General features: G+C 32.8%; 1 protein-coding gene across 1 annotated transcript; it reads left to right on the top strand.

Moving 5' to 3' along the window:
- Positions 1-5,266: 5,266 nt before the first annotated feature.
- LOC104730200 (CBL-interacting serine/threonine-protein kinase 6) lies at positions 5,267-7,249 on the top strand. Its single transcript, XM_010449335.2, has one exon. The coding sequence runs from the start codon at positions 5,754-5,756 to the stop codon at positions 7,098-7,100; it is 1,347 nt and encodes a 448-aa protein (XP_010447637.2). The 5' UTR covers positions 5,267-5,753; the 3' UTR covers positions 7,101-7,249.
- Positions 7,250-12,795: the final 5,546 nt, after the last annotated feature.

Below are 12,795 nucleotides of genomic sequence, written 5' to 3'. Positions count from 1 at the left end.
TATTCATCGTATATCAACATACTAATCCATAGAAAGGCCACACACTGAGGTTCCACACAGAACGGAGACGTATATCAAAATCGCAGTTATATATCAAAAACTTTCTGGCTGCATAATTGTTTTTTAAACCCTTGCCAATCATACCCATTTGTTTAAACTATTTCAATAATATTTGTACTACTAATTATATCAACTTTTATATAAAAAAAACAATTTATTATTTTAGAATATATATTGTTGTCGATGTGCGACCATCCCGATTAACACCTCATATCTTAGTATTGTTTGAAAACAATAAAAATATATGATAATTGGTCAGAAAATATAATAACCAAAACTTTAATTATTGTTTTTCTGGTTAATTGGAGTTCTAAATTCATATAATAATATTGAATTTCTACGAGTTTGTCGCTGTCTAGTGACAGCCGAAACGTCTTTGTTGGTCTTAAGAGAAAAAATGGAATCATAGCACAGACAAGATGATGGTATGTTGGTGTTGATAATGGTTTGAAAACGAAATACAACGTGATCAATCTTTATTGTATACAAAATTTTGAGAATTCATATATTGCAAGTAATGCCTGCATGCTGAGTACTACATGTTACTGATTTTGGTCTTGGCTTGCATTATGGTGCCCATACGTGTTTACATTTTGCTGGCTCTCCACGAACAAAGGATTTTATTCCTTACAATAGATATAAATGATTAATTATAATAATACTAACTAATAAGTATATTTGATTCCAATCTTATAATACGTACAGTATCAGCAAAATGTGATGTTTATTACAAAAGTATTTTTTGAGATTATATGTATTTATATATCTTTATTTTGTCTTCACAATCATATTATGAATATTGAACAATAGATATAATTTTCCCTCGCGATAATAATATTGTCTACCTTTTTAAAACTGTACGTAATGTAATCGTCTACAGTCGTTGACAAAATCAGAAATGTAATTGTCCACAGTCACCTTACCGTGGGCGTCACGTGCATCACCCGATGTGAATGGATGTTTTTTTATCAGAGAGAGAGAGATAGACGGGTTTATATATGACATTGAATGGTTAAAGTACTTGATTAAGTGATTCGAAGTATATACAAGAAAGGACAATTTCAAGTTGCACCATACGTGATTTCAATATTCTCTTTGCTTGCATTTAGAAAACAAAAACAAAAACAATCGCTTTCAATAGTTTCGGTAAGTTTTTGTTTGGTCGACAATTAATTTTGTTTAAGTTAGAGTTTGAACCTTTAAACTTGAAAAATAAAAGTAATCCCAAAACACTAAGAATGAAAACTTTAAATAGGTATATGTTTTGATCAATCTTAATAAATAATAGCTTGGGAAACCACTTGTAATTATAGGCAGCAACCGGACCGGAATTGACAGAAATTATAATAAACTTATGTTATCAAAAATCAGTACATGAGAATATTGTGTTTTTGTTCATTTTAAATATACTATGCGCTGCAGTGCTAGACTTAATTAGCTTGTTTTGTTCGAAGCTAAATAAAAGACTTAGTTATCTTCGAGGAAATTTCTCATTTCATTTTCGTAACCAAATATGTTAGTTAAATCGTTACTTCCCACATGAGAACTAATATTATCAACATAAATCCTCTCAAAACAGACTAGCAGCTAAATACGACCAGAAATACTGATAATTAATGTTGGATTAGTGCTCAAATCAAATGTGTGTTTAATGATCATAATTGGGGAAATCCAAAAATAATATCATACTCGAATATTGGTTAAGAAGTAGTACTATACTTATTGGCGACAATAAGACAAGACACCGCCTACCAAAGTTTGACAGAATATACTCTATGGGACAATTGCTTACGCCATCATGTAATAGAACCTGAACTAGAAAATCCCTACCCTTCTTTGTTTCTTTGTGATTGCTTTTGTTTTTGCTTCTTTCTTTTTGTTTCGGTTAATTTACCAATAGAACATGCAATTATTTCAAGAAATATCAGGATATCTACGTTTTCTCTAGCAAGCTGCTTTTGAATCGATAGATCTACTTACATAAATACAATTCAGCATCTAGATGCTCTCTATCGTTTCATAATTTCGTTCTTTGATGTCTTTAACGAGGCTTTGGTATCAAAAAACTAAACTATACTAGTTCATACAGAATCTAAAGTCTAAACAACTCCAACAAAAGCACAATGCATGTTTATTGACTATATTGGGTTCATCCTTAAATAATAGTCATTAACTCATTATTATTGTCTAGGAGACAATTAGGACTTCACGTCGATCGACGGTGCTAGTTCAGCTGAAACTAATCAAAGCGATGTTTAAATAAGACTAATTCATAGTTTCATATATACCAATAATAATTCAAGCTTATGATTGTTAGTTTTGGCATATTTATTGTATTTTGATAATGAAGATTAACTTAGTAAAAGAAAAAAAAAGTCGGTGTGATTTTTGAGTTTACATCAGATCGGTTTATGTAATTCTTGTTGTACACCAAATTCCTCTCTTATTATGAAACGATTTTTATCTGTTAAAAATAAATTCGCTTGATACTGATTTGATATTTTCGGCTCTGTTAATTTTGTGTTTGTTTATATTAATACTAATGTATTAAGATGTTGCCATTGTCGTACGTATTTGCATATTTTGTATATGTCACATTTAGCATTTGAAGACTATGAATTAATAATGGCAGAGGAATTATCAAACAACCCATATATATTCATGTTTCATGACATCATTGAAAGCGGTATTGTCCATACAACAACAACATCAACTTATGCTACGAATATCATATCGTATTATTGTGTATAATATACTAACTTATTTATTCCCATGCATGTAAGCAATAATATAGCACTAGTTTAATATACTCCTCTTTTCGTGTGTTTGTGGAAGTGAATGACTGTTGGATGTATCTCAGATGAATTATCACGAGACGCAACAGAGAAGGGAGTGTAGGTGTCTCGTGAACGCGAATATATATGTGCACTAGCTAGCACATTGTTTTAATCGCACATTGTTTTGTGGTGAATGTGCGATGCGGTTTACAAGTAAAGTTTAGCCACATAAATAAATAGAGACAACAAATCAAATGTAGTCGGTGTAACCGTTCGACCACATAAGCCTATGCATTTAGACCGTTTCAAACAACATAATTACAAACGATTGTTCGCATCGATTTTGATAATAGTAATATATAGAGTGAAACTATTTCCCATTGATAACAGATACCAGAATCAGAATCATATTTGAAAGTGCCATAGAAACACATAATTTCTATTTATAATATACTTTTTTGGCTAAAGAAAAAAACAATTATCTGGTAAATAAAACAGGAATGCAGTGCTTTTTTGAGTGTTTCGTAACCGAATTAAAATCACGTAGCTATCTTTTGTAATATTTGTTTTTATATTATAATTAAATCATATACTATTAATTACCACGAAATAAGGAGGAGAAGGTCCACATGAAGAAAGGTAGGGATCGCTGACGCTGAGAGCCGCCCAAACGTTTCTGGTGGCTGAGGAGGAAAGAACATCGTGTTGGTATGTTCGGTCATTGATTGCAGTTTCTTTTCTTTCTTTTTCTAAAAAAGCTTTTGTTTCGGAAATTGTGTTCTTGGTCTCAGTTTCTCATGTATAAGCCAAAACGTTTACTGTTCTTTAAATTGTTTTGTAAAAGGCAAAAAAGAAAAATATTTCGGATTAAAAATCTAACTGAATAAAATTTTGGATCATGGTTCAATTTCGTATGGTTTTCTCAAACTCAATTTAACGGTACCTTGGAATCATTAACTAGTTAGCAGGTTTATAGCTGACAGACCAGGTAAAAAGAAAAACTATATATACAAAATTTAAGAATCATATATAAAAAATATAATCACATACTTCTGATAGTTGTAGATTTAGATATGGAACTTCGGCTATATAAAACTATTCTTCACAGTAATTTATGTCTATTTGACTCATTTCATTTCTATAACTATACTTGTACTTGTTGTTTAACTTAACGTCATCACCATTTACTGTTTAGTTTGCTTGTCAACAAAGAATTGTCTTTTGATTATCTCACGATTAGAAACCGAAAGCATAATACACGTGAAAAATAATAAGAAATCAAAAGTATAATAAAAAGTGATAAGTAAGATAAGAAAAGTATAGATTTATATACGTATTTTCTTTTTAAGTCCATCATGATTTCTATATATATAGATATATATACGTATGTGTTTTGTACGTATTTTCTTTCGTACGTTTTATGTAACTGTACAAGTCATACGCACACGTGTCTTTAGACATTTGATTAAAGGATTGGAATAGGACTTAAAAGGAGAATATCTTTGTCATTAGTTGTAAATTAAAAATTATACCTCCAAATTAGTTGTATTATGTTTATGTTAAATATTAAAATGCATGGTATCGTATTATTTGTTTCCATTTATTCTTTTATGTATACAAGATGTTATATATTAGTTTCATATTTATTTGCAAACAAAAAAAACTTAAATAGAAAAAAATATTCCCTCTTAAAATGGAAGTATATATCAAGAACTTCCATCTTGAAAATAAAAAATGTATGAATTGAGAAAAAGATAAAAGAATGTCTTGGTAAACACATTGACTAGCTGATTGGTTTAAGTAAACTACACAAGTTTGTCATCAAACCAGCTTCTAGTTGCATACTGACCACATGATAATATACCTAATTATTTAAATTTTTTCTTTTTGCTATAACCACCCATTTCAAAAACTCGTCTCGAAATAAACTAGAAAGAACTTCACATTTGATCTTATAGGCAGGATGGACTATCTTCGTGTACAAAAAAACAAAAGAAACGAAATAGAAAACCCTAGAATCATCAACACATAATGATGGTCCATAACCATAATGGACCACAACAAATGCATAACCAAACATTTTCAAAAATAAAAAATTTGAAGGAATCTAGGGGAAGTTTATAATCAGGTCCTACACTAAGATACCCATTAATATTATTGTCATATTTGTAGATACAGAAAAGTTTGATTCATTGAATTCAATACAATTATGCTATTTTCTCCCTCAATGATACTTATCATATGCAAAATGTTAAGTAGGCCATCAGTCAAACTATAGAGTTAATAACTTTCCACTAAATCCTTCTCCTCTCTAATCTCTCTCTATACAGTAATTTTCAATCGAAACCAGTCACTTAAAGACACGTGTCATAATCGCTATCGCAAGAGTTGATAAACTCGAAACCGCCGCACGGGGATTACACACGACACCTGTCAGTCAGTGAAAGGAGGTTACACGGGTGTAGTTATCACTCCCTACTAAGGGTACTCACGTAATTCCACAGTCGTTAGTATCTATATAAATACTACTCTTTTCTGAGCTCTCATCCGACCGGAAAATAAAAAAAGAAAATTAAAATAAAAGAGGTTTCGTTGTTTTTTTTTTCTCACTCAACAAATTTTTTTTTCTTCTGATTGAGTTAAAAAAAAAAAGGGAGGAAACAAATCCTAAGAAGGGAATGCAGAGAGATGGTCGGAGTATCGCCGGTGAAAACTAAGCTTTGTGATCGGTTTAACCGGTCTGTCGGCGGCAGGAATTGCCACCGTAAACACGTCGAGGACGGGTGATACTATTTAACAACTCTCGATTTCTCCGCAAAATATCAGTAACCGTAAAATCTTTTTTTTTTCTTTTTCTAATATTCAAAAAAAAATTCAAAATCATCGTTTGTAAAAAAAAAAAAAAAAAAAAAAATCATGGTCGGAGGAGCAAAACCGGTGGAGAATGGATCTGACGGTAACGGCGGTGGTACAGCTCTGCTTCACGGACGTTACGAGCTAGGTCGTCTACTAGGTCACGGAACATTCGCGAAGGTGTACCACGCTCGTAACGTCCAAACCGGAAAAAGCGTGGCGATGAAGGTAGTCGGAAAAGAGAAAGTCGTAAAAGTTGGGATGGTGGAACAGATCAAAAGAGAGATCTCAGTGATGAGGATGGTGAAACATCCAAACATAGTCGAGCTTCACGAAGTCATGGCGAGCAAATCAAAGATCTATTTCGCCATGGAGCTAGTACGAGGCGGCGAGTTATTCGCTAAAGTAGCTAAAGGAAGACTACGAGAAGACGTAGCTCGTGTTTATTTCCAGCAGTTAATCTCAGCCGTTGATTTTTGTCACAGCCGTGGTGTTTATCACAGAGATCTGAAACCGGAGAATCTTTTGTTGGACGAGGAAGGTAACCTTAAGGTGACTGATTTTGGTCTCTCTGCTTTTACTGAGCATTTGAAACAAGACGGGCTTCTTCATACTACTTGTGGTACTCCTGCTTACGTTGCTCCTGAGGTTATATTGAAGAAAGGTTACGATGGAGCTAAAGCTGATCTGTGGTCTTGTGGTGTTATACTGTTCGTGCTGCTTGCTGGGTATTTACCTTTTCAAGATGATAATCTTGTGAATATGTATAGGAAGATTTACAGAGGAGATTTCAAATGTCCTGGTTGGCTTTCTTCTGATGCTAGACGTCTTGTGACTAAGCTTCTTGATCCTAATCCGAGTACGAGGATTACTATTGAGAAAGTTATGGATTCGGTTTGGTTCAAGAAGTCTGCGACGAGATCAAGAAACGAACCTGTTGTTGTTGTTGCTGCTGCTACGGAAGGAGAAGAAGGAGGTGAGGATGTTGATAACTTGGTGCACAAGTCTAAGGAAGAGACAGAGACGTTGAATGCGTTTCATATTATTGCTTTATCGGAAGGGTTTGATTTGTCTCCCTTGTTTGAGGAGAAGAAGAAAGAGGAGAAGAGGGAGATGAGGTTTGCTACATCTAGGCCTGCGAGTAGTGTTATTTCGAGTTTGGAAGAAGCGGCGAGAGTTGGGAATAAGTTTGATGTGAGGAAGAGTGAGAGTAGGGTGAGGATTGAAGGGAAACAGAATGGTCGGAAAGGGAAGTTGGCGGTTGAAGCTGAGATATTCGCGGTGGCTCCGTCTTTTGTTGTCGTGGAAGTGAAGAAAGATCATGGAGATACTCTTGAGTACAACAACTTTTGCAGTACTGCTCTTAGACCAGCTCTCAAGGACATCTTCTGGACTTCTACACCTGCTTGAGTTTGAAATTTGTTGTGTTTTTTTTTTTTTTTGTAATTTCTCTTTGTGTAATATATTTGTTGGATTCTAGATTCGATTCGTGATGATTCTTGTTCTTGATTCTTAATGTGGGTATCGTTTGAATCGTGAAAAAAAAAAGTGTTTAGTCTTTTGTGTGTTGTTGTTCTTGGGTCGTAGCCGATTTGTCGCGTTTACGAATCAGAGAGTGTTGTGTGTGGTGTAGAATGGGTTGTCTTAAAGATTCCATCATTATTCATGAATAAATGATAATTATGACTCTTTTAAGAATGTTCAAGAGTCAATCTTTAACGCAATCTCCATCATCAATGTCTTTTATAATTTTCTCTTTACACGTCTCTTTACCTTGGAATTGGAATGATTAGGACATCATCTTTTTTGATTACGGTGGTCCAGTTTATGTAGTGTCGTATTGATCCATATACTCTTCAAGATTCATGTGACTATCTAGAATTATTGTTGTGTGTCGACATAAGTACCTTCTTTTTAACCTTTTCTACGTTGTTAAAGTCTTTTAGTTTATGGGTTTGAACGGTAACTGCGGTCAGGGCGATCAAATCTGTCTACAGTCTGAACCGCTGTATTTATAAGGCGGACAACAGATCACTGCAGACTAATTCTATTTGTATACAAAAGCGTCTGCAGTTGGTCCGCTGCGGACTAACTGCGGTTTGTCTTTGCTTTATTTGGACCGCACCATTACGAACTATATTTGCTGAATGGTAAATAAAAAACGGTCCAGTTCGTAGATGGATTTATCCGTTCCAACCGCTGCAACCATTCACACCTTATGTATACATATCCTAATCTAGAACTATCAATAAGTCATAGCGATTTGTAAGATAAGTAGTTATTAAATCATCAAAATAAATTTAGTCGCATAGCATTACCGAATATACAGAGAGAGCATGTGAAGTTAGCTAGTCAAGTTGGTAAAATATACTTCCTCGGTCTTGACTCTTGAGTAAAGTACGTATATTAATAAATAACTACTTTAAAAAAGTTCAGTCAATTATAAACAAGACTGTATAATAGAAAATATTAAACTAATCTAAAAGTTACATAGAAATTTAAAAACATCATATATTATGAAACAAAAAAAATCTCTAAAACATCTTATATTATAAAACAGATAGAGTATCATACAATACTTGCGATGTACATAGTTCAAATGTAGTGACGATAATATGAATACTGATAAGATTTTTTATTTTTATTTGTTTTATGTAAAAGAAGGATCAAGTGATAAGTATGATTACTTGGTTTGTTGGAATTAAAAGATAGTGGAGTAGAAAAGAAGATGGATTCAGATGAATGAATATGAAAAGTAGAAAAAGGAAGAGATGAGAGAAGGGCAACAAAACAAAAACAAAAAGCGGAAGTTGCGTGATTGGGATGGAGGATGTTTCATGAACCCGATTAGTATATATTATCTCTTTTCACTATACCATATCAAACATGTGATTTGTAAAGGAGATAAATGCTAACCAACCATGATCTGTAACAGTTACATAAAGGAAAAATAAACTAAAATAACCATCCACGACGCTCAATTTGTGTGAAGGATTTTTTGTGTTATTAGTTACTTTGGGATTCATAATTGCACCATCTATCGATTTCCATCGACAAAATAACGTGAGTCTTCGACCGGTTAGTTACTAAACGTATGAGTACGAGTTTCACCGATATATCAATAGTTCTATTATCATCTTCATCTCTATGTAGTAGTAGTACTCTCTGGTCTCTGGCTGGTTTTCGTTTGTATAGTTCTCGTCGTTACAATTTTCTTTAGCCATATATCTTGTGCGTATAGAAGTCTAAAACCTTCATTTTAATAAATCTGAAATTCTCGGCCACCCATATTATATATACAACTTTACAGATTTAAAGTTGTGGTTCATCTCTGTTATTTGTTCACTAGCTATAGAAATTGTGGTGAATATATATATATAGCGTACTCTCGTTAGTTTCTACAACTTTATTATAAAAATATTTTAACTGCCAAATTTAATAGCAGCATAATTTGCATGCACTGAAAAGTGAAAAGAGAATAATTTTATAAGTACCTTTTGGCATTTAACTATATCATTTAAAAATAAAAATAAAAACAAAGAATTGATAATTGAAACGCATTAATATGTGAACTATATACACATACATCGACTTTGTCACATGTTCATCGATTGCAAGTCGGATTTATAAATTATCTTTCGATAAAAAATGGGATTGTTGGATGACTCTAGAGGAAAGGTGTGGATTACTTTTTGAGCTTGAAGGGAGAAACCATATACTATAAAGTCGAATATGGTGAGATTTGATCGATTCGTATACATATCCACATGCATTTTAATTATATATGTTCTATACCTTTAGTTATTTTTAACGAGACAAGACATGATGAATACGATTACCAATATATTGGCTCTGGTTTCTGTCCACAGAACTCGAAAAGCTAAGACGACATGTGTAGACCGTTGAACGCGTTCTCCATGTGGTTTCTTATCCCTTCTTCTTGAAAATGAGACGATCCTTATAATTTAAATAGTGACTGTTGAACAAATGAATTCTAGATGCATAACAAACATTATAATACGAAACAGTATAATTAGTGTTCATTAGTATTACAATTTTTTTTTAAAGGTGGGATTTTTCTATAGTTATCAAAATTTAATTATTTTGTATTACGTGAGAGATATTAGCAATGTAACATTCGTCTGGTAGGTCAACGAGCCTGAGATGTCACATGTGTATGTCAATATATTGTTTGTCATTGGCGGATTGACGCAATTCAAGTTGCATGTTGGTAAGGCCGCCTAAGTAGAAAAGAAAGACTCAAGAGTTAGATCAGATCTTATGATATAGATAAAAAGAAAACAAATAGAGTTCTCTGTCAATGTGCTTCGGTGTATAACACATTCGCAACTTGCCAATATATTAAAGTTGCAACAAAATATCTTTGCAAGTATTATTATAAGGAAAATAATAGAGAGGGGATTCTATTTAGATTATTAGTGGTTGATTTTGTTTAGCTTCGTTTCCATAATTTCATTGGTTGGGATGATAAACATTTGCATGTGGAATCTGTGGGACTAACAGAACCACGTCACAAAACTTGCTACTGATATGGTTTAATTTAGTGATAGCAATTCACTAAAAACAAGAATAATCAATGGACATATATGATAAATCTAAAAAGGCATAATACTTTATATCTTCGAATTAGATGGTTTATCAAACATAACCAGTTAAACCACTTCTGTTCTCCTTTTGATACGATTTGTTCATATCTTACTTTCTCCAGTATCAATTTATTAAATACCAAAAGGTATAGAAATGGAATCCAGCGTATATAAAGCGTTTATGTATCACACATTCGTATGAGCGATCTTTTGTGTCGGGGTTTCAACAGGGATATAGTGCTTTACTGCTTTGTTAAAATTGGTCCAACCCATCAGTAAAAAAGTTACTACTATAACCGAAACAAACAAAATCTACGATAACCAATTAATACTGAACCTACACAGATGAGCATAGTAAAAACACTAATTTAGCTCAAATTCACAAAAATAAGGAAACTTCATTTAATATGTTAGGTGTTAGATATTTATGAGTACACAAACATGTTTTGTTGTTAAGTTTTATTTAATGAATACTTAAATAAGAATATTCGAGTATAGTCTGGTGAGGTTAGGGACGTTAGTGTCAGGTCAACGTCCAATAATACTGTATATATCTAGCTTTTCGTCAAATCTTATTTCAAATATATAAAGAATGTATTAAACTAATCTACTAAAACTTGAAAAATCCTAATGGAAAAAGGTCTCTCTAAATGAACTTATGCTAGGAAGTTTTTTATGTCGACATAAAACAAATGAACGTATGCTGGGTCTCGACTAAAGATATTATTTTCTTAAATTGGCCAAAACTTATAGAGTTATAGTCTTTTATCTTTAGAAATATACTGTGAAAATTGTGACTGTTTGAGAGTGATTTTGTAATAAAGTCCATATATTGGGTCAGAATATTGGGTCAGAATATTGGGCTAGACTGCTAGATTCTAATTGAGTAAACTAAGCTACTTTCAGATTTTTAGTTGGATCGTTCGGGTAAGTGTGATTTTGGGTCCACTGAAAATAGTGGCAAAGTACAAACAGCAGGTACATGTGATACAGTTTGCTTAGTCCACTAAAATATTTATACTCAAATCGTTACAAATTATATACAAAGAGAGTGAGACACACTAACATAGAAGTGGTTCAACATGTACATGTTTGTGACAAAAGAAGAAGAAACAAAACGTGGACAAATGAGATGTAGATAACTCTTCTGAGTCCAAAAACTGCTAAAAAGACAGAGAAATAACTTTTGAGTTTTCATTGGTTTTGGAACTCTAGATGTACGTCCCTAAGTTCTTTTCTCATCATCATTCTTCATTTCTCCAATTTGTGTTCCTTTTCTCTTAATTATATTCTTTTATTTTGAACTTCTTCTTTATTTCTGTGTACCACAACTTAAACTCCTAAGTGAAGACAAATTTTATCACGTGCAAAAGAATCCAAGGGAAGTACTTGTGCTATTGACTCATTGCATGATGTTTATCACGAGATTAACTTCTTTTCATTAGATTTCATGAATGATATTCACAAGTTCTTTCGATAAGTATTTAACGAATAATTTTTTATTTATTTTATGAAATAATCAAAAAAACATATTGTTATTTATTTTATATGTTTATGAGTTGATCAATCAAATTAGTTAAGTAGGGTGTTTTGTCAATTATGATTACAACTCAACAAATGTACTACTATGTACTAGTATCGATAATTCAGTATGTACTGGTAGTGGAGTAAATGTTTCCAAATCGACAAAATGATCATAAAGCTTCGTTTATCGAAATCTATACTTTAAGCAGAGATTAGTACAAGAATTTTGTCATTTGATTCGATGGTGTTAATTTTAGGTTTCCAACATTTTAAAGTTGTACTACTTTTTACTCCTCAAGAGATAATTTTGGTGGAATAATCTAGCTAACTATGTTATGAGATTTGTATTGTAAGAATATATTGAACCACATAATCATGTCTCTATTCGACGATTCTATGATTTACAAATGAAATCAAAACTAGAAGTTTTGTTTTTCTTTTATCAACTATCATATAGTTATATAACCACAAGGTGGTGGGCTAGTGGTTATAGCTTTGGTGGAAGAGTCGTCCTGTTGGTCTAGGCCAGGGATCAATTTCCCCAAACGCAAGAATTGCTCAGTTTTATCCCTTTGACTACATGGGTATGGATCCATTACTTACGGCCCATTTGCATAACCGGGGGGACCCTACCCATGGGATGCCCTTCCCCAGAGAGATTAGTCTCGGACTCCTCCATAGGTCTAGGGATTTACTCTCTGAGTTAACAAAAAAAAAAAAATATCATAGTTATAAAATTACAGGGAAGATGCCCAAATGGGAATCTAAAATCTAAAAAGGAGGAAGATAAGATTGAAAACCCATAGTAATTAGTGGAAGCGTACAATGTACTGGCGCGGTGCCAATAATGATTTCATTATTAAAATGTCCTTCTGAGTTAGTGGAAGTGTTTTTCACTAGTATCAGTTCATCTGACGTAATTAGAAATTAGAAATGTACTAATAGACAATAAAAAAAAGTCTCATCATGATTAG

The sequence above is a fragment of the Camelina sativa genome, chromosome 12, assembly GCF_030686135.1.
Source record: "Camelina sativa cultivar CO46 ecotype springtype chromosome 12, ASM3068613v1".
In the NCBI taxonomy this organism is placed as follows: Eukaryota; Viridiplantae; Streptophyta; class Magnoliopsida; order Brassicales; family Brassicaceae; genus Camelina; species Camelina sativa.
The sequence above is the reverse complement of the archived record's forward strand: the minus strand, read 5'-3'. Positions and strand labels throughout refer to the sequence as shown.

What these genes read in the sequence shown, in the direction of transcription:
- LOC104730200 (XM_010449335.2), top strand. Translation starts at nt 5,754, where the DNA reads ATGGTCGGAGGAGCAAAACCGGTGGAGAATGGATCTGACGGTAACGGC.